Here is a 23,177-nt window from a genome sequence, read left to right on the forward strand (position 1 = left end):
GCTGTTAACAGCTTGTTCAGGAAGACTTACCCAGAATACATCTTTGGCTTCTTTTCAGGCAGGCAAGGAGTCGCCCCTTGCTCAAACAGATGAGGAAAAGAAAAACTATTGCCATGTGGCAGTGAATTATTACACCACACAAAGTCACCCCTTCCAGGGATGTTCCTAAATAATTCAAGATCTAAGATTGGGAGAATATTCCTAAAAACTTCCCTCCGATTTTTACCAGTGTAGCTATAGCCTCACACTGTTGACAAACCTCTACCAAAATAGCGCTCTCACCTACTCATCTTCCCCGTCCCCCGCCCCCAAAACAAACACAAATACACACACTCAACTTTCCTAGCTCATCCCCATCCTCCCTGTCCCACGGGCCAACAACCTCAGTGTCGCTGAAGCACTGCAAACAGTAAATGGAAGGAGGCTCATATGTTGGAGAGCCAGGCCCAATACTATAAAGCCAAAGCAGGGTGCTAATTTACAAAAGGACACCCCATGGTGTCATTAAGTCAAGCACCGTCTACACTGGAGATTCTCGGACTTCTGGTACAATTGGTTCCTGAAAACTGCATCTTAAATTAGAACCAATGTTCCCCATAGGAATGATGATATAAACTGGGGATCGGTTCCTAAACAAGGGCTTGGATGCTGTACTTTTACCAGAACTACCCAGAATCATATACTCAATTACTTGCAGATGATAATACTGCTATATTAATGTTAGTATATTATGAATATCAACTGGTACAAAAATCACATTCAAAGAGAAAAATTCAGCACTCTACAGTGTGTATCACTTTGCCTTCAATGACCTAAAAAAAAAAGCACAGGGGAAATTTTTAAAAGACATATAGTTCATCCTCTGTTGTAGCTGCTTAAAAGTGGCCCGTCGTCCCAGGGTCAGTAAATATCACTGATTGATTCCACTTCCACTGGATATGTCCACTCAGCCCAGCAGTCCATTTAGTCCAAAAGAGGATCTGACCAATTCTGTTCTTCTCTCAACACAAGCCCCCTTAGAAACAGCTATTTAGCACAGCGTGTCTATTCAAAGAAGAATATAAAGAAACATTTTACTGTCTCATGTTAGGGGAGAAAAATTCAATTGTCCAGGGCAGTGCGTATCTGACAGCTGATTCCTGCCATTTCTATGCAATTCTCAGAAAAATGTACGCTTTTCATTCACCATGACCTCAGTTCTTAAAATGGCCTAATGCACAGCTGCCACTAGACACAAATATGAGTATGGGGTTATTAGCAATTAACCTTAGTCTGCACTTCCTTCCTTTCCTTTGTGGGTTTAGAATGCTACAAATCAGACTGTACTCCGAAACTAGCAGACAGTTTTAAAAGTTCTTTCCTAAGAAGGGGGAAAAAAGATCAAATTATCAATACATTTTGTAAACTGAAGCCCACATAAGCAGCTCCCTTTTCTTTGGTAAAATATAGTTTCACTGAAAATTTACCCAAAGAAAGTTCCTCTCCTTGCCTTAAAGAGTCTTACAGAGTAACTAGTTTGGGGCCAATTAGAGAATGATAACATTTTGTTCTGGCACTGCTCAACTGTTTAAGAAGTTGAGACATACCCTAAGCATCACTGAAACAACAACATCCAACTCTAATGTTAAAACACTTATCCCACTTACCACAGCACACTGTGTGGCTTTAATGTGTGTTTTTTTTATTGATAATATTTACATTTTCAGCACCACACCAAAAACACCGTCTCTGAACAGTTCCACAGCACACGTACAGTGAAGGAGAAAAGAAAGGCCTTTCGCGGAGAGTCCGGGATCGAAGCCTGCCCGACCTCTACGGCCTGGAGAGAGGCCTCATGCGGAATGAACCGGGGTCCCACAGTGCTTGTGCCACAGATCGATGGCTTTGCTCACGATCGCATCAGAACTGTCCTGAGGGATCTGGAAGAGAGCGAGATGAGATTGCCTCACCCGACTCCGACCTTTACGGCTGCAGTTTAAACCCAGGTTAACTTTCAATTTAGTCCCAGTCAGAACTCTACAAATTAAAAAGACTCTAAAGTGGAGGCTCGGGAGGGGGTGAAGACACGAGGGTTGGAGGGAGGGGAGCATGGGTAGTGGGGAGAGCTGGACTGAGGCAGAACTCCTGGTCAATTAGCTGGGCCAAAATGCAACTCAGACCAAAGGGAAAAAATAGGGGAGGTTGGGGGGGGATCCAAATCCACTCATCACTGCAAACAACTGCAGACAGAAGCCCACCTCCCACTGACACAGACATCATTCGTCACTGAGGTTGCGAACTTCAACCTGAGAACCCTGAACCCCAGCTATAATCCAGGCTCCCCAACCCACTGTTCCGTGGGAGAGGCAGGGCCTGTGTCACTCCAATTTGAGACCACTAGGCATCAACTCCTGGAAGACATTCCTAGGAAAATGGGATAAAGGAATGAGATAAGGACAAATCCCTCACGAGATATCTGCTAAAGCTGACGCTGACATTTACATACACACACACACCGACTCACATATACACAGCCTAAGTATTTCCAGATTAATCCCCACATTTCCCTGGCAAGCCATCCCATCAGCCACCAGGGCAGAAATGGATTTATCTGCTTATTTGATTTTTATTTATATACTCAAATCTGTTTTTCATTGAATCTATTCCCTCACTTTTAACTATGATCTATTTATCAGTTTGTGCCCAGTCTTTCCCCAGTTAGACTAAGTTCCTTTCTGGCAAGGATCTCATGTTTAAAGTTTCTGTTCTGTTCCCTGTGTACCTAGCACAGGGCTTTGCAAACAGAGGTGCTCAATAAATACTGCTGATAATGTACAGCTAAACAGCCACCCAGAAATACTTAAAAGGACATACGCATCTGAGGATACACACATACGCACACACTCTCTCTCTCTCTTCCACCCCCAACCCCCCTAAATGAATATAAAACCCCAAACCCACCCAGGGACAAACCCAATGATGGAGATGATCTCACACACACACACGAATATATACAAAACTACAGACACACTCTTAGGAATATGCTTATGTTGACTCAGAGATAAACAAGCAGAGAGACAGAGATCTAAATAGACAGAACCACAAAACCAGGGAGAGAGACCTGTCCATTTGTAAAACAGGGATTTTCCTGGTTTGATATATCATGTTTTCAGTTCACTGAACGGAAATCTAGATGCCCAAGTGAATCAGTGCAGCTTCCAATACAGCCCACGAAGTAAATAATGCTCTGGAATAACGTCGCTTTCGGTTCTATTCCGTTTCATCGTCAACAGTAACGCAAATTAAAATGTGCTTACATTTTCCAGAAACTCTGTGATCTTCTCTGCATTGTTCAAAGCCATTACCTTTATTTTAAAGGTTAATAAAATTTCCACAGCAACAAAAACAAGGATTTTACAGGAACCGCTTACAACTTTGTCCCAGATTCTACAAAACAAAAAATGCGAGACAATAACATTGGCTGAAGTTATGGTTCTGGAAAACCCTAAAACAACCCAAAAAATTGTTTCCTGGCTGTTGCTCGCTGGGTGGGCTGGGTAAGTCACTTAACTTCCCTGTGCCTTGGCTTCCTCATCTGTAAAAATGGGGATTAAGTATCTGTTCTCCCTTCCTCAAACTGAGAGCTCCATGTAGCACAAGGGGATGTGTCTGATCTGATTGTATTGCATTTCTGGACTGTAAACTATGGGTAGGGAACATGTCTACCAATTCTGCTATATTGTACACTCCCAAGTGCTTAGTACAGTGCTCTGCACACAGTAAGTGCTCAATAAATACCACAGACTGATGCACCTAAGTGCTTGGCACAGAGTGCTTAAACAACACCGATAATTAGATTTTAAAACTAAGGAAGACTGAAATTCGCAAATGCATTCGATGGGCAAAGGCAATCTTTATGGCCAACCACTGTAGAATGGATGGATAGCCACGCAGCAGTCATTTAGGTTATAAACAAACCACAGAATTAAAATCCCCAGATAACATGCTTTAACAGTAGTATCAATTTCCCTCCATTTTTTTTAGCAATACATGGTTGCGGATGGATTTTTTTTTTTTAAACCTCTCCTTAACAGGTTGAAAAAAGTCAGGTGCTAATATTGACATGCCTTTGTTTTGATCAAGCAGAGACTGGGGTCACCTTCCTTTCTGTAAATGAAACTATCTGCTCTGGGGGTCTACAAGTCAGACATCCCTGGAAGAATGTATTGGGAATGTGCCAGAGGAAGAACGTCTCACTGATTATTTTAATTTCTTAGATATGCTCTCAGTTCCTCCCATCCAATTTAGTTTGATTTGACAAAATTGAGAAAATCTTCTGGCCTCCTGTCCTTTTTTCCTCTTTCATGAAACCTTTATTAAATCAATCAACAATATTTATATGTGCCCTCCAGATAAGGTTGCAACAGAGGCTCCTCTTAAGAAAGGATGAGCCTCGGTCTTGAGACTTCAGCACTGAGGAGTTGTACGGTGGAGGAGCTGTATATTCAATATATTATAAATTACCTATTTATTCATGCTGTTTGTCTCCCCCTCTAGGTTGTAAGCTCGTTAAGGGCGGGGAACATGACGGCTAATTCTGTCTAATTCTGTTGTACTGTACTCTCCCAAGTGCTTAGTACAGTGCTCTGCAGCTAGTAAGCACTTAATAAATACCAATGATTGACTGGTCAAGGAGCTGATTGTAATGCTGGAGGTTTTGCCCAGGGCTTCTTGATGTATTGTACTCACCCGAGCGCTTAGTAAAGTGCTCTGCACACAGTAAGTATTCAGTAAATACAAGGGCCATGTCCTAATAATTACATACTCTTCCCAAAGTTTAGTATGATGCTTTGCAAATGCAAATTGCTTATTAACTCATAACAGTTCATTAATTTTGATTTTTCTCTCAAAACAAATATATTCATCAGTGAGGTAACAAGAAAACATGGATTCTCCCGCTCTGTGGCAACATGAAATCTTTAAAAGGGAAGAAAATACTTGCCTCTGTAAACTGGTCTCGGGTAAGCATCCCGCAAAGCACTTCTGGAACCAAAGATCATATGGCAGTTTGGTGACCACAGAACACGACTTCAGATGACTCAGGAGTCTGCTATCTTCAAGATTCAAGTATTGTTCGAAAGCCTTTGGCTAAAGAAGACAGGAAAAGAAATAGTCTGGGAAATATACCGTGAAACCCGAAAACAATTACATCTTCAGTTTGGTCACACAGTCTCCCAATCAGAGATTCCACAGCCAAAGAGATCAAGAACTTGCAGCACTTTGAATATGGCAAAGATGAAAGCTAAGACTTCTCAGAATGAGCCAGAGCGCCATCAGCCTTTTCCTCTGGACACAAGAGACCAGAGTTTTGTGAGGCTCTACCAGTCAAGGTTTTTACCCTCTTTGAATGTTACTAAAAACCAGGAAGATCTGAGGGAGAGGAAGCCTTCTAGAACCTCCACTCGAGATAGACTTCTGAGGCCCCAGTGTTCTCTGGAACAGTGTAAACAGAGAGGCTTGCCAGGGCAGGCCAGAGTAGGGGCCCTGATAGGCCTGAGGGCTGCAAATTCAGGGCAATCTTTCCCTCCCAATCCCTTGCCCAGGAAGCCCAGGGCCAGCAGATCTTCCTCTGTCATATAGAAAAGGCCAACTCGCATCCTAGTTAGGACCTGGGTTCTAATTCCGGCTACACACCGCCTGTCTGCTGCGTGACCCTGGGCAAGTCATCTAACTTCTCTGTGCCTAGTTACCTCATCTGTACAATAGAGATTACGACTGGGAGCCCCATGTGGGATATGAACCGTGTCCAAGCTGATTAGTGACTCGACTCCCACAATTAGTACAGTGCCTGGCACGTAGTAAGTGCTTAACAAATGCCACTGAAAAAGAAGAATGAAAACCAAAATCGAGACCATAGAGTCCCCATCCAAATTGAAGGAGAACCGGTTCTGGTAACAGAAACGTTAACGTTCGGCCACCTCATTATTGCCAAACACAGACTCAGAGATGGGCCTAGGAAACTCTGGTTTTTAGAATTTTCCCTTTTTTCAGTAATGTACCTTTTGTTGACTCTCTCTCCCTACTGGAGAAGAAAACTGTATTTATTCAATTATGTGATATTTTATTCAATCGTGTCTCCTCTCTGCCCTAAAGCATTTCTCACCAGATGGGGCAAGGTGTCCCGGTATTTGTTGTTCAACTGATTCACAAAACATCTGATAAGCCAATAGCAGTCAACATTATCTTCCACCATCTCTTCCATGGCTTTAGCGATAGCAAGAAATACTTCATCTTCCTGCTCCTGAAACACAAAGGTTAAGCTTTGGTTAAAAAAAAAACCAAAAATACAGCCCCCTCTCCTATTAAAAAGTAAACCCTTATTCCTAAATTTTTCCTTAACGCTGTTGGAACAGATTGACATTGCATTCTCAAAAATGTACAGGTTATCAATTAATCAATGGTATTTACTGAGTGCTTACTTTGGGCAGAGCACTATACTGAGTGCTTGGGAAAAGACGGCGCAACAGAGTCGGTGGACACGTTCTCTGCCCAATAGGAGATAACAGTCTGGAGTGGGAGATAGACATTAAAATTATGGACGTCCTCCAGTGCAGGGGGCTGAGGATGGGGTGCATATCAAGTATTTAAAGGAAACAGATCCAAGGGCCTAGGTGATGAAGAAAACACTGAAAAGATTTCTTGAAAGGAATGTAAAAGCCCTAGAATCTGGTGGGAGGAAAAAGGGCGGTGAAGGGAGAGGCATGAAAACTTTTTGGACACAGGCAGTACACCCTCTCTTCTGCCTGGAACTCCTTCCCACTACATATCTGACAGACCAACACTCTACCCATTATGAGGGTAGATTCCTAATTCCTGATTCCTAATAAAATGACTAGGCTCTCATCCTCTGATCCTACTGTCTCACCTATGCATTTAGTCTCACTCCCTAAGTTCTTAGGTACTCACTCCACCCCCCTCAGCCCTTGTTCACATCCTTTTACTCAATTGCTTCCCCTTCCTGAAATTTATTTTATTATCTCCTCTACTAGCCCGTAAGCTTCTCGAAGCCAGGGACTGCCTCTACCAGCTGTCTCGTACTCTCCCAGGCACTTAACAGTGCTCTGCTTAAAGTAAGCACTCAACTTCCACTGAATCATGAAGGCTAAGTATCTCTGATAATAGAGAATTACTGACTGTTTCTGAGTTTCCCCAGTCGTGCAATGGGAACTGTGTCTCTGACGTGTGTTAGGAGGCCTACAGGGCAACCACACGAGCCAAGTTCTCACTCTGCCAGATATCTGCAGTTTATCATATCTGTAATTTATTTAATGTCCGTCTCCCCCACCGCCTCTAGACCATAACCTTGTTGTGGGAGGGAATGTGCCTAATTGTTGTATTGTACTCTCCCAAATGCTTAGTACAGTGCTCTGCACACAGTGAGCGCTCAGTAAATACGACTGAATGAATGAATGCAAGGAGCGGTGTTGGATGGGGGAATCGTTCTAGGGTCACAAATGACAAATCCCTCACTCCACCCACAGCAGCAGCAGCAGCAGCAGCAGAGCTCACTAGGCCACCACGTTGGCTCTCTCAGCAGAGGATTGTTTGCCTGAAGCAGTGAACGATGCCCTCCAAATACTGTTTAATGAAACTCACTTTTGCTATTTTTGTGGTTGAGTGAATGATATTCTGTTACATTATCTTTTCTCTTCCACTTAGACTGTGAACGCTGGTGGGCCAATAACTGTGCGTTAATTGAATTACAGAGCTTTCCACACTTTCGAGGCTTAATAAATGTTAGTCATAGTAACGGGCACAATCTATTGGAAAACAATTGGAAATGCCATGCAAATGCAATTACACGCAAATACCCAATGCTATAGTAATGACAAATGGCATTAGTAATGTAATAGCCTTATTTCACGCGCTCAACATAATCTTCAGGCCTTTTCTTCTACCTTTACAGAGCATCGTGAGACAGCTATATTCAGACTGTAGGAGAATACTTTTAAGGTAATAAAAAATATTTCAAAAATCTTATAAAGTGTCAATACTCAGACTTTGGAGATAAATCCTCAGGCAAATTTCAACAAAAACTCTGCCTGAACTAGAACTGTACATGAAAACTTTCTTATATTTTATTGAGCAGAATGCTTCAGATTTTTATTTCTGAAATAGATATAAGGAGCCTACTGAAAGCCATCTTCAGACAAAACTATTCCTAGCTTCCTAGTAAATCTGTTTTTCACAAAAGCCCTTAATAACTCTCTCTATATATAACCCCCACCTCCCCCACCCTTCAGTTAGAGGTTTCTGGATTAGAAGTATTTGAATAAGTCAATTATGAAGACAGTTTGGTTAAGGACAGAGCAGAAACTAAAAATCTTAAATGTGCATAACAGGAAGTAGAAATACTAGGGAAGCTGGTGCAAATAAGCATATTTGTAATTTCTGAATCTAGGAAGCCTAATCAACCTCAATTTAACTTGCAGAGGGGCAATTTAACCCAGACTGTTAAACATTCCAATTATTTCTAGAGCGCCTCATTCTCCCTTGATGAAAATAATACGTCTTGGGCAGCTAAACTGTGGTCCTCAACCTTAACATTCGCTATTAAACTACAGCATTAAGTACACAAAAAAGAACAAGTACAGCTCATCCAGAACACCAGGTTAGGAAACTGCATTCCGCTATTAAAATAAGTGATAATTATGGGGCACCATGTAATTTGCACCCAAATCACTCACTGCTTTTAGTGACTCAGAATTGCTCCCTCAACTGGATTTACTCAATCCAAAACTGCTCTACCAAAGCACATAGGTTTCAAAGAGACAACCTGGCCAGAAAACAGTCGGTAAAGCCTCCAAATCGAATCACGAGGAGAAGGGCTGCAGAAGGATAAAAGCTAAAACTATCCAGTTCTCCTAGAGTTGTGTGTCCCAGCAAAATATCCCAGTAGAGTGTAACAGCATGCTACCCAAAACATGAAAGGAAACAACGCTTTGTGGCAGAACTAAGAAACCTTTAGAGAAGCAGCGTGGCTCAGTGGAAAGAGCATGGGCTTTGGAGTCAGGGCTCATGAGTTCGAATCCCAGCTCTGCCACTTGTCGGCTGTGTGACTGTGGGCAAGTCACTTAACTTCTCTGTGCCTCAGTTCCCTCATCTGTAAAATGGGGATTAAGACTGTGAGCCCCACGTGGGACAACCTGATTCCCCTATGTCTACCCCAGCGCTTAGAACAGTGCTCGGCACATAGTAAGCGCTTAACAAATACCAACATTATTATTTCATCAGTCTGCCTTTCTATCGCGATACTAATGGACGGGCCACTCGGGAACTCCATTTTGGAGGAGGCTCTACGATGGGGCACTTTACTGAAGTGAAGGGTTAGCTAAGAGCTCTGCCAAACTCCAACAGGGAGAGAGAGTGACTGACCAGAGGAAAATTTGGATTCCGAGGCAACTTTCCCGACTCCAGTTGATACATGCGTAGATAAACATCGCCCTGTGAGGTGGAGTCGTTGACAAAGCGAATGACTTCCAAGGCGTGGAGGACATCCATGTACTGCTCTCTCCGGTAGGCCATCACCTGGCCGTGAGATTCGTGGTGGGGTGGTAGGATTCCTTTAATGGAGAACACGGGGAAAAATAGGTCAAATCAAATCATTCGGTGGCATTTATTGAGCATTTAGTGTGTACAGACCACTGTACTAAGTGCTTAGTGGAATGCTGAGCCATCTCCTTAAGGCCTAGCTGAGTCCAATTCAAATGAAGAGCATCACACCCATAACCAAAAAATCTGAAAGGTACCCAGGAGGGATAGTAACACACCATTCGGCAGGAAAATGTGCCCACAGACACGACTGTAGACTCTCTTTCAGGAGGGTCTCAATCAAAAGCCAATTGATTTTTGGCCTCTGGGTCATTAGTCCTGCTACATGAAGGGGAGAAGTCATTTAATGCAAAAAAGAAAGACACCATTTATCTCTTCTCTTTCCCTAAACGTACCATGCAGCTGTCCCTTCCATAAAAGCACACAGTAATAATAACCAATACGGCTCCTACTCTCCCCGCCAATGATCAAGAGAGTTACTGTTCTCATGGCATTTAACAACTCGAAGCACAACTCGAAGCCTCCAAGATAAATGGAGGCTGCCAGACCTTCTTTGAGTCGGGTCACAACCAATCACTCTTAGTTACTGAGCGCTTACTGTGTGCAGACCACTGTATTGAGCACTTGGAAGAGTACAATATAAGAGTTGGTAAACATGTTCCCTGCCCAGAATGAGCTTATGGTCTTGAGGGGGAGACAGACATTAATATAAAATAAATTACAGTTATATAAGTGCCGTGGGGCTGAAAAAGGGGTGAATAAAGGGATCAAATCCAAGTGCGCCTGATCTAAGCACATGCTGGTGTTCAGAGTTGCAGTCTATTTGCTAAGTCTCTCGCCCCATGCTTAATACAGTGCTTTGCACACAGTTAAGTCCTCAATAAATAAGACTGAATGAATGGTTAGTGGTGACCTCCACAGCACACTGAGACTCCGAAAAATGGTTCCTTCCAGGATAACAAAAGAGAATCATTTTAATGACACAGATTCCTATCATTATATGAAATGCTTAGAAAATCCTTGCGTGTCTTCCTCTTGCTTCAGAGCTCAGCTCTTGGACAACTAACCCCAGGTCAGACCTAATCAGTTTGCATTTCCCCAGAGCTGGGCACAGTGCTTGGCAGCTAGTAATCACTTAGTAAATTCCCCATACCACAGCTTGGCCAGAGATTCCTTTGAATTACTCATCATTGAAAATCATCGACTCTGGTGCTAAGGGAATTCATGGCCCACTGGGCAAACCAAAAGGGATGTTACCTTAAAATACCATCAACCAAAAAAATGTCATTTTCACAGAAAGCAGTGCACTCTGCCCACTATGGATTTCCCCTCTAGACTATAAACTTGTTGGGGGCAGGGAGCGTGTCCATCATCTCTTGGTATATTGTACTCTCCCATGCGTTTAGTACAGTGCTCTGCACACAGTAAGCATTCAATAAATACCACTGATTGTTAAATAGCTGCCACTGACCGACTGATCTCCACCTGCTTTGAAACACCTCTCCCACTTTAAATCAGAGCAGTTAAAGTCAGGGCTGCAGTGTTTACACTCCAGTTTAGTAAGAGCCCTTCCATTACAAGACCATGGAGTCAGACAATGTTGCTGGATTTCTCAAACCGAAAGCAATTCCCATCGATAACAATTTATCAATTATTACTTGTTGGAGAAGGAGAAGGACTAGAATAAGGATGCAAAAGTTGCTCTTTGAGTGTCTAAACAGCATCAAGGAGGTGATTTGGCGTTATTGTGAATCGAGATCTGCAGTGAAAAGATACTGTTCACTGTCTCTGCCTCACCCTTCCGGGAGGATTGGATACTTTCGATCTCTCCCAGTGAGATTATTATTATTATTATTGACCTTGTTAAGTGTTTACTGTGTCAAGTACTCTTCTAAGCACTAGATCTAAGACAACCAGGTCAAAAACAGTCCCTGTCCCACAGGGGGCTCATATTCTAAGTAGGAGGGAGAACATCATTGAATCCCCATTTTACAGATGAGAAAACTGAGGCACAGAGAAGTTAAGTGCCTTGCCCAAGGTCACACAGCAAGCAAATGGAGATCAATCAGTCGTATTTACTGAGCACTTACGGTGCGCAGAGCACTGTACTAAGTGCTTGGCAGACTGCAATATAACAGACAGATTCTCTGCCCAAAACAAGCTTACAATCTAAAGGGGAAGACAGACATTAATATAAATAAATTACTAGTCTGTACATATGTGCTGAGGGGCTGAGAGGGGTGGGGGTGAATAAAGGGAGTAAATCAGGGCAAAGCAGAGGGGAGAAAAGGAAATTAGAGCTGAGTCAGGGAAAGCCTTTTGGAGGAGTCTTGCCTTCAAAAAGGCTTCGAAGGGGAGAAGAGTAATTGACAGTTATGAACAGGCAGGATTTAGAACTCAGGTCCTCTGATTTGCACGCCCATCCGTGCTTTTTCCATTAGGCCACACTGCTCCTCAGAAGTGAGTCTATCTTTGCAAACAAGAACCAAACGTTTACCAGACCAGCCTCTCCCTAAGAGGGAAAGAGATCATAAACAAATGAAATTCAATTCTTAACTCATGAGCACCAACCAATTTTTACTCATCTTAGGAGAGTGGCTATCACCAACACTTCCTTAAAGTAAAGGGACCTATTGAAACATCTTTCATCATGATACAAAAAAGCATTTTCTTAAGTTATCTTTTACCCCATCAACCCAGAAATTTGCTCAGTCCCTAACCAAAAACTGAGTCAACTCACATTCAGCACAAAGGCTTCTGTCTAAAATCTGAGAAGGAAATGCCTCTCTGTTAATTGAAACCGAATTATCAGAGATGTCCTGAAGGGTTTTTATAACCTTGGCTGTGAATGATCAGAAACTCGGTTCACTGCAGACCAAGAGAAGGTCACAGACTGTCTGGGAAGTAGCTCCCTTTATATCTTTTTAGTGCTTGGGCAGGTCGAAGCATTAGTGAATCACATTTGACAAAGGCCATAATGGGGATGGATGGGATGAAAAAACTGGAGGGGCCTCGAGGTCCAGCTTCCAGCAAATCAGATCTCCAGAAGCAACTGCCTCACAGAATTGCTCTCCTCTTGCTGAACAGAATTATTTACAAGAGATGTAAAGTTTTCCTCAAAAGAGATTCAGCCATCACTGCCATAAAGGTAGGTACGCTTCACGCGACAACACAGGGCACCCATTTCCTAGGCAATATGGAGTCATTCAGATTTAAGATATGGATTCCAGAAAAATCCTAACATTTGTCGTTCCTCCCCCTGGCTAAACTCCAGCCCCCAGAACGCCGAAGGTGGAAAGCCACAGTCACCTTGTCATTTTATAAAAGGTGGGTTCCCCTTATCACTCTCAGTTCCGCCCTGCCTGACCCACCTAGGAAAATCTCAAACTGCTCAGTCCACCTTCTAAGCTTTCGAGATGTAATGGTTGACGACGGCAACGTGGACCACAGTCTATCCGGTCTTTCTTGCACTGGGTTCTGGACCTCAGAGGCTCCAGCCGCCACCGGGTCCAGGTTGGTGACAAGGATGCCCTGCTCTGACTGGAATTACTACTCTGCCCTCAAATTCCCAACATCGTCACGCACGGCATTTCCTTTGCTGTCATTCACTCAAGTGTCATCTACCATTAGGCACCCCCAATTCTGAGGAAGCAGTTAAACTAGGTAGTGTTCGTCCTCCTAAATCCACAATTATCCTTCCCCAGGCGCTCAGAACAGTGTATTGCTGTTGTAACTAAGGGATGCTCAGTAAGTACCACTCAAGCCCTCATAAATGCCACCTCCTCCAGGAAGCCTTTCCCAAGAAAGTCCACTACGTCAAGTCGCTTCAACTAAACAGCCATCCTTGGCTTTTTCTGTATTTATTTTCATCTTCTGCATTTATGTATATTTGCAGCTTTAAACTGCACATTCAATCATTTATTGACATTTCACCTTGCATTTTTACTCTGCCACTTGTCTGATTTTTTTTCCTACTACTAGTAGGGGGAAATAATCTGGTCTGTGTCCCTTCCTTAGACTGTAAGCTCCCTGTGGGCAAGGAACTTGTGTCTCCCTTCTGCTACACTCTCCCAAGTGCTTAGTACAGTGTATGGCACTCCACAGACCCAAGAGATACCATTACCACTCACGGGGCCTCACCAACTTTAGCTTACACAGAAAAAATCCTAATCAGGAACCATATGTGTGTTTCAAAAGTCTCATAAAGGTTGAACTGACAGAGTTCCTTCCATTGGCCACTTGTGACTCCACAACAGTCAACGGCAACAATTCACTTCAGGCCAGGGGTTGACAATCGTGTAGTGCAAAAGAGCCGCATGAAATGAAGCCTTTGAGTCACTGGTGTGCCAAGGCAATCATAAAATCGAAACACACATTATTGTAGCTCACGTCGTGGTGAATCTAATGGCTTTAAATGCCTCATTCCCCACAGCTCTCTCCGGTCCCAAAGCCCCCTCTGTTTCCAAGAACATCCAGACCCAGATCTCCAACAATAAGAGGCCGACCCTGCCCTTAGCTCTCCCACTGGTGGCTTCTGAAGTCAACAGCATTAGGACCAGAATCAAAAACTTTTAAAATCTGATTTTGTTGCAGCAGCAATGTATTGCTCCCTACCCTATTTACTGAGTGCTTACTCTGTATAGAGCAATATACTAAGCACTTGGGAGAGTGCAGTATGTTAGTATACACAATTCCTACCCTCAAGGAGTGCGCAGTCTAGTTAAGCTGACTAAATGGGAAACTTCGGCCTTTAATATTTTCAGCCGGGGGAACCGAGCTAACATTGAGTCTCCATATTGAGGGAATGGATCACAAGAGTCTATAATTCTCTTTCTGAGCCAACCCTACATCCTCTTCTCTCTCACCGAATGCCAAGTGTTCCCACTACCCAGAGTTCCCAAGTAGTTTTAAAATCTCTTACCTAAAAGCACTTTCCACACCAGGGCCCGGTACATTGACGGAAGGGGAAACCGCTGACTGAACGTGCAAAGCTTCTCGATGTCTGAGGAAAGAAAGGTTTGAATTAACTGCATAATCACAGAAGCACAGGTGTAACTTGAGGCAGGAATGCTGCCTTTTTAGTTCAAGGTTTTGTTTTCCTTGATCAAAACACAGGCAGGAGGTGCTTAATAAATACTATTATTACTGTTGTTCTAGCACTTAGATTGGAATGGTGCCATCTAACTGGGAACTGCCAAAATATGTGCAATAGGTGAATGAGGAGGTCCAGAGGACATGCCCAAGGGAGGGAGAAGCAGAAACACCTCAGTGGGTAAATCAGTCTGGCTCCAGGTACTGGGTAAAGCAGAGAGATACTGATACTGAACAGGCACACAAATCCCCTAACTACACATAGGTGGTACATCAAAAGTTAGCACACATGAGCAATAACACATCATCATCTCCAGGCTCAAGCTGACACCAGACCCTGCTCAGATGCACCCCTTTTTTAATGGTATTTGTTAACCGCTATGTGCCAGGCACTGTTCTAAGCACTGAGGTAGATACACAGTGCTCTGCACACAGTAAGCGCTCAATAAATACAAGTGAATGAATACAAAGTAATCAGGCTGGACACAGTTCATGTCCCACATGGGGGCTCCCATTCTTAATCTCCATTTTGCAGACGAGGTAACTGAGGCACAAGGCAGTGAAGTGACTTGCCCAAGACCCCACAGCAGACAAGTGGCAGAGCTGGCATTAGAACCCTGGTCCTTCTGTCAGGCCCATGCTCTTCCCACTAGACTATGCTGATTCCCCATTTAATTATCAATTTTAATATCCCAGTTCTTTATGAAGCACAAGAGCTAGGATTATTTCCAGCTTTAATAAAATCCTGACATATGGAGAAGGGGGAGGAATGAAAGATGCCCTTTGAAAACCATATAGGTCCTTTTAACCACTGAGCTCTGAAATGTCTTTGTTTTGTATTATTGCTATATTCTATTTTGTCTTTGTACTATTGTTTACATTGCATTATATTCATATTTTGTCTATTGTTTATATAGTTATATTTTGTCTTTCCTACAGTGTGTCTGTTGCCAAACCCCATCCTCACTTCATTTCTAGATTGTGAGCACCTGGAGAGTCCAGGCTAAAGTGGATCAACTCACCTGTGTATTTTTTCCCAGCCCTTAGTACTCTATATGCAATAAGCACTTTTGACCATCATTTCTACCACTACTCACCAAGTCGGTCATCTTTAAGGAGGATTTCTAATGATCTCTTCTCCTCGACCCCTCGAAATCCCACTTTTTCATAGTAGACGGAGCGAAAGTTTCTCTGGGAGTCCTCAGCCATGCTGCGTGCTGAAAAGAGATCGGGGACAGAAATGAAAAATGTACAAGCTGCAATCCTACTTTTCCATGCCCTGGCTATGAATCCAAACCATTAACTTCCCTCCTTGCTCAAGGAAGCCGAACCCCTCGGACGGCTAAGGCAGGAGCAAAATTCAGACACGCTGATGGAAGAAATGGGACCTTTAAAGGCCTCGCAAACTGTGCTTTCGGGAATCAAGGCAAGAAGAAAGGCTGAATGAATGGGAGAAAACATGCATTCATTCAGTCGTATTTATTGAGCGCTTACCATGTGCAGAGCACTGGACTAAGCGCTTGGAATGGACAATTGGGCAACAGAGAGAGACCACCCCTGCTCAATGACGGGCTCACGGTCTAAACGCTAGAGAAGCAGTGTGGCTCGGTGGAAAGAGCCCGGGCTTGGGAGTCAGAGGTCATGGGTTCTAATCCCATCACTGCCACTTGTCAGCTGGGTGACTTTGGGCAAGTCACTTCACTTCTCGGTGCCTCAGTTCCCTCATCTGCAAAATGGGGAGGAAGACTGTGAGCCCCACGTAAAACAACCTGATCACCTTGTACCCCCCCCCCAGCGCTTAGAACAGTGCACCTAGTAAGCGCTTGACAAATGCCATCCCGACTCTGCCCCTTGTCAGCTGTGTGACTGTGGGCAAGTCACTTCACTTCCCTGGGCCTCAGTTCCCTCATCTTTAAAATGGGGCTGAAGACGGTGAGCCTCACGGGGGACCACCTCATTCCCCTGTATCTCCCCCAGCGCTTAGAACAGCGCTCTGCACGTAGTAAGCGCTTAACAAATACCATCACTGTTATTAAAGGGGGTGGGGGGAGACAGCAAAAGACAACATCATCAAGACGTTCAAGACCATCAACAACCACAGGCCTGGGTGGGGGGAGGCGGAACGGGGTCAGGGCTAAAATGCTGCATTTGAGAGAGTCCCTTTGGCAGCTTCATTGCCTGCCACCTAGTAAGGGTTTGAGAAATAGCATTTATTATTATTACTGTTATGATGAGAGGCAGGGAGGAAGGCAGGGATGGAGGGGGGGGGGACCCTAAAAGGGAGGGAGGGTGGAAGCAGGTCCTTCCAGGGGCTACAAGGGATGGAGGAGAAGCAAAGCCCCCCGCCTGCACCCCGCAATTACCCCGGCCCACGTCCCCCGAGGAGCCTCCCCCTCCGCACCAGCAGGACCGACCCTCTGCGCGCCCCCGGCCGCGGGCCTGCCCGGGAGAGCGCGCCCCCGCCGCGCATGCGCAGACCCACAAGGAAGCCTCCGCCCGGGCCGACGCCACCGCGCATGCGCCGGCCCCTCCACCCTGCGGGAGCGCGCCCGCAGGGCCCTCTTGCCCTCCCTCCTCGTGGTCGTAATCATGATGCTGGTGTGGGTTATCCCTTACTCTGTGCAAAGCGCTGGGGGAGATCCAGGGGCATCAGGTGGTCCCACAGTCTTCATCCCCACTTTAATAATAATGTTGGTATTTGTTAAGCGCCTACTCTGTGCAGAGCACTGGTCTAAGCGCTGGGGGAGATCCAGGGGCATCAGGTGGTCCCATGGAAGGCCTCCTAGTCTTCATCCCCACTTTAATAATAATGTTGGTATTTGTTAAGCATTTACTATGTGGACAGCACTGTTCTAAGCGCTGGGGGAGATCCAGGGGCATCAGGTGGTCCCACGGGAGGCTCCCAGTCTTCATCCCCACTTTAATAATAATGTTGGTACTTGTGAAGCGCCTACTCTGTGCGGAGCACTGTTCTAAGCGCTGGGGGAGATCCAGGGGCATCAGGTGGTCCCACGGGAGGCTCCCAGTCTTCATCCCCATTTTCCAGAGGAGGGAACTGAGGCCCAGTGAAGTGACTTGCCCACAGTCAACCAGCTGACAAGTGGCACAGCTGGGGATTCAAACCCATGACCTCTGACTCCCAAGCCCACGCTCTTTCCACTGAGCCACGGGTAACTCTTAATAATGATGGCATTTGGTAAGCGCTTACTATGGGCAGAGCCCTGTACTAAGCAGTGAAGCAGCAATGAAGCAGCGTGGCTCAGTGGAAAGAGCCCGGGCTTGGGAGTCGGAGGTCACGAGTTCGAACCCCCCTCTGCCACTTGTCAGCTGTGTGACTTTGGGCAAGTCACAACTTCTCTGGGCCTCAGTGACCTCATCTGTAAAATGGGGATGAAGACTGTGATCCCCACGTGGGACAACCTGATTACCCTGTATCTACCCAGTGCTTGGAACAGTGCTCTGCACATAGTAAGCGCTTAACAAATACCAACATTATTATTAAGTGCTTGGAATGTACAATTTGGCAACAGATAGAGACCATCCCTGCCCAACGACAGGCTCCCAGTCTAAAGGGGGAAGACAGACAACAAAACAAAACTAGTAGTCTGGCATCAATATCATCAAGATAAATAGAATCAGATATAGACACATCATTCATAAAATAAATAGAGTAATAAATAATATGTACAAATCTGCACAAGTGCTGTGGGGAGGGGAAGGGGGAAGAGCGGACGGCGGGAGAAGGGGGAATGGGGAGGCGAGGAGGAGCAGAGGGAAAGCAAGGGCTCAGTCTGTGAAGGCCTCCTGGAGGAGGTGAGCTCTCAGTAAGGCTTTGAAGAGGGGAAGAGAGTTAGTTTGGCAGACGTGAGGAGGGAGGGCATTCCAGGACAGCGGTAGGACGTGGGCCAGGGGATTAGAAACCATGACCTGCTGAGTCCCAGGCCCGTGCTCTATCCACTAGGCCATGCTGCTTTTAAGTGCCAGGGCGACCAGGTCCCAAGAAGAAGGGACTACTTTTTAAAAAATCACTTGGCAATAAAAAATAAGTGCATTATTCCTATTTATAGGACCATACAGAGAGTGTTTTCTTGCCAGTTTCAGGTGCAAGATGATTCCAGTGAAAAGAGCAAAAGTCAGGATATTCTGAACTTTCTCTTTGACTCTGAATAAATCCTTTACATTCTATTATTACCATGGTATTTGTTAAGCGCTCATTATGTGCCAGGCACTGTACTAAACTCTGGAGTAGATAAAAGCTAATCAGGTTGGACACGGTCCCTGTTCCACCTGGGGCTCACAGTCTTAATCTTCATTTTGCAGATGAGGAAACTGAGGCACACAGAAGTTAAATCCACAGAGCAGACAAGTGGCTGAGTAGGAATTAGAACGCAGGTCCTCCCGAGTCTCAGGCCTGTGCCCTATTCACTAGGCCACACTTCTCCTAAGAAGCGTTTCTTGCCCCTGAGAAGAGAAGTCTCTCTATTAAATGGGACAGCTATAAAATGGGAATTATGATCCCTTCTCCTTTCTTCACAGTGGCTAAGCACCCTTGACAAGAAAGCTGAATTAACTCTTTCAGGACACTTCATAACAAATTCACTCCGGGAGTAATTGCCCCAGTGCACATCAGTTGTGAAAGGAAGCATTCATGACATCCAAAGGCACTGTCATGCATTACAATGAGTTGGGTTTGTTTTTTTGTTTTTCCTATTGGAGGCCTAGAGGGAAAGGAATGAGAGTCAGGAAATAATGGTAATGTTTGCTATAGGCCAAGCACTGGCAAAGATAGCGTAGCTCAGTGGAAAGAGCCCGGGATTGGGAGTCGGAGATCATGGGTTCGAATCCTGCCTCTGCCACTTGTCAGCTGTGTGACTGTGGGCAAGTCCCTTCACTTCTCTGTGCCTCAGTTACCTCATCTGTAATGGGGATTAAGACTGTGAGCCTCACGTGGGACAACCTGATTACCCTGTATCTACCCCAGGGCATAGAACAGTGCTCTGCACAGAGTACTTAACAAGTACCAACATTATTATTAATATTATTATTATACAAGGCAGTCAGATAAAATCAGGCCAGGATAACAATAATAATTGTCGAATGTGTTAAGTGCTTTACTATGTGCCAAGCACCAGGGAAGATACAAAATAATCAGACCCCACAGGCGGCTCACAGTCTAAGTGGGAGGCAGAACATGCATTAAGTTCCCATTTTACACATGTGGAAAGTGAGACACAGACAAGTTGTGACATGCTCAAATTCAAACCGCAGACAAGTGACAGGGCAGGGATGAGAACCCAGGTCCTCCTGCTCTCAGCCCTGTGCTCTTTCCATTAGGCCACACTGCTTGTTGCTAACTACTCCTCTTCCAGAGGGGAGAGAACTGATGGCCTGAGTGACTTAAAGCGATTCTTATCCTGGCTGAATTGTTCCACCTCACTTTCACTCTTGCTTGTCCTCCAGTCTCTGACACCTGAGATATTTTAGGGTTTTTGGCTTTATGATACTACCACCCTCTTGTGGCTGAAACCTCAGTCAGAAGTTTCTGCGCGGAAAGGAAAGAATTGGGGGAGAAGGGATCAGTGGAGCTCCGTCTCAGCTTCTTGGGTGGCTTTCCCTTGTCACGCGAATAAGAGATTTCTGAAGAAAAGTATGAAAGGCGAAACCCACAAGAAGGAACGGTGACTCTATTCCACACCGTTAGGGCTTATTTGTGCAACTACAAAACTAAATATTCACAGATGCTAAGGAGGTGATAAAGAAGCAGCGTGGCTCAGTGGAAAGAGCCCGGGCTTGGGAGTCAGAGATCATGGGTTCGAATCCCGGCTCTGCCACTTGTCAGCTGGGTGACTGTGGGCAAGTCACTTCACCTCTCTGTGCCTCAGTGACCTCATCTGTAAAATGGGGATGAAGACTGTGAGCCTCACGCAGGACAACCTGATTACCCTGTTTCTACCCCAGCGCTTAGAACAGTGCTCTGCACATAGTAAACACTTAACAAATACCAACATTATTATTATTATAAAGGAGATAAATTGGACTAAAAGGCTCTGTGAGTATAGTTCAACCCACTGCAGGGGGGTTTGGGTGCCAGGGGAGCCAGTCAGTGGGCAGGGATTGTCTCTCTCTGTTGCCGAATTGTCCATTCCAAGCGCTTAGTACAGTGCTCTGCACATAGTAAGCGCTCAATAAACACTAATGAATGAATTAGCTTCTTCCTGGGATAAACTTGCACCTCTCCATCCGCCAGAGATGAAACTCTAGGCAGAAATTCCTTTTAGCAGCAGAGGGCGAGCTAAGGCAGTCATTGAGGTCCAGTGCTGTTCCTGCAGAGATCTTTAGTAACACAGACTTCCTAATGCTAAATCATTAAAATCCCTCCTGTTCCTGCCCCACGGCAGCCTCCGTATCAAAAGCAAACATTCAGATAAGCCAACCGTTACCCATGACGAAAGAAGCTTGTTTTTTTCTTTTGCTTTTCGAGAAGGGAAATCTAAACCCCCTCTAATCCCGGTTCCTCCATTTGTCTGCAGCTTGACCTTGGACAAGTCATTTCATTTCTCTGTGCCTCAATCAATGGTGTTTACTGAGTGCTAACTATGTGTAGTGCGCTGGACTAAGCGGTTGGGGAGTGCAATACAACAGAAGGAGCAGACACGTTTTCTGCCCATAACTAGCACCTCAATGACCTCATCTGTTAAATGGGGATTAAGTCTGTCAGCTCATGTGGGACGGGAACTGTGTCCAACCTGATCAGCTTTTATCTACTCCAGCGCTTAATACAATGCCTGGCACATAGTAAGCACTCAACAACTACCATTTAAAAAAAGGGGGGGAGGGAATCATCAAAAAAGGATAATACACATGAAAGCAACTATCAATCGTTATTTATTGCTTACTTTCTGTGCAGTGCTTGGGAGAGTACAATAGAGTTAGGAGACAATTCCTCAAGGAATTTATAATCTTTCAGGGGAGGTAGATACTAAAATAAAGTACTTGTAGGAGTAGGAAACAGACTTTAAAGATAGAAAAGTTAGATACGTAAGTGCAATGGAATGAAAGGATGGGGACTGAATACTCAAGCACCCAGGGTGTAAAGACTTAATGACATAGGTTGTGGAAGAAGTGTTGGGCCGGGGTGTTAAAGAAGGGAGATGAGAGATAATTCAGGGAATTTAACTCTGGCAGTTAAATAAATACTTTTGGCTTTTCCAACTCCTCCATTTAATGACTAAACTATAATTGTGCCTCTTCTCTCAAACTATTCTGCAGATTGCCTTTTCTATTTTCTGTGGAACCAATGGAGTTTATTGAGCAACTGGAATCTAAGCATTAATAATAATTATATTTATTAAGCACCTACTGGGGAAAAAAATTATTAAGTTCTGGGAAAGAATTTGTTGGTGAAATTTAGACCCAATCCCTGGCCCTCAAGGGTCTCATAATCTAAAAATAAACTAGGGGGAGAGGGGATTGGGGACAGATAGATAAGGAAAGATAAAACAATAAAAATGCAGAACCAACAGATCAGGCCATGGAGCAATGCAAGAAATAAAATTAAAAAGAGCAGTAGGGTACTGTGGCTGGAGGAGTAGAACTTCAGGCTCCTCAGATCTCAGTCAAAGCTACAAACTTCCCAATATCGTAAATTTGGTAGTAGTAATTTGGAGAAGTACAAAACAAGAGAAGTATTTCCTATCCTCAAGGAGCTTATACTCTAATAGGGGAGAGTTACATGAAAATATTTACAAATAGAGTGAATAAAGGACATAATTGAAAGTTCTATAGAATAGACACAGAAATGCTTAGGATGGATATAAATTGTGCCTAGGTGGTGGAGGTTGCTGATGGATTTGGATGGCTTGGACTGCTGGGAATTAATTGGGTAAGACTTAGCCCAAGAGGTGGTTTTTTAGGAAAGCGCTGAACGTGGGGGGTACTGTGGCCCTTCCTACCTGCAGATGCAGGGCAGGTTGGGAATAAGGATTGATCAATCAATTGTATCCATTGGGATAGTTTCACAATCCTGGTCTCAAATGGAGCCTCTCAGTCTAAGTAGGAGGAAGAACAGGAACTAAGGCAGAGAAAAGTTGTGTCTTGCCCAAGGTCACACAGCAAGCAAATGGTGGACCTGGGATTAGAACCAAGGTCCTCTGACTCCCAGGCCTGGGATCTTTCCGCTAGGCTATGCTGCCTCTCTCTTTCCTCTAGGCCACTGATGTCTCCCCCCCGATCATCCCTAAGGTCTGCCAGCCTGCTGCCCCTGCCTTCCCCATCTCTGACAATCTCCATAACCATCTGAAGTCAGCTCTGGTCTTCCCTGTACAGCAGGAGGGGGCACCAAGAAAACCCCCCTAACTCAATTTACCTTTCCTACTCTGTGACCGCCCCCCACTAGGAGAAAAAGAAAAAAACAAAGGACACACAATCAAGGATGCTCTGAAGAGGAGAAAGGAGGGAGATGGGAGAAGGTTATTTGCAGCTGGGCACCTTTATGG

At 44.7% G+C, this 23,177-nt stretch overlaps 1 protein-coding gene across 2 annotated transcripts in view; it reads right to left on the reverse strand.

Annotated features, from left to right (window-relative positions):
* Positions 1–1,660: 1,660 nt before the first annotated feature.
* The window catches only part of LOC100084419 (glucose-fructose oxidoreductase domain-containing protein 1), a 95,371-nt gene continuing 73,854 nt past the window's right edge, over positions 1,661–23,177 (reverse strand). The window contains exons 1-8 of one of the 2 annotated variants that reach the window (XM_039910443.1): positions 17,046–17,126; positions 15,780–15,899; positions 14,513–14,593; positions 9,415–9,602; positions 6,143–6,280; positions 4,982–5,127; positions 3,297–3,426; positions 1,661–1,919 (exon numbers count right to left, since the gene is read on the reverse strand). In XM_039910443.1, coding sequence (XP_039766377.1) covers positions 1,833–1,919; positions 3,297–3,426; positions 4,982–5,127; positions 6,143–6,280; positions 9,415–9,602; positions 14,513–14,593; positions 15,780–15,891 — 882 coding nt within the window. In that variant the 5' untranslated portion in view covers positions 15,892–15,899; positions 17,046–17,126 and the 3' untranslated portion in view covers positions 1,661–1,832. Of the gene's footprint in view, positions 1,920–3,296; positions 3,427–4,981; positions 5,128–6,142; positions 6,281–9,414; positions 9,603–14,512; positions 14,594–15,779; positions 15,900–17,045; positions 17,127–23,177 lie in introns of those variants that run through there. The other variant, XM_039910442.1, reaches the window with a different exon arrangement.

This window comes from Ornithorhynchus anatinus, chromosome X2, assembly GCF_004115215.2.
Source record: "Ornithorhynchus anatinus isolate Pmale09 chromosome X2, mOrnAna1.pri.v4, whole genome shotgun sequence".
NCBI lineage: Eukaryota > Metazoa > Chordata > Mammalia > Monotremata > Ornithorhynchidae > Ornithorhynchus > Ornithorhynchus anatinus.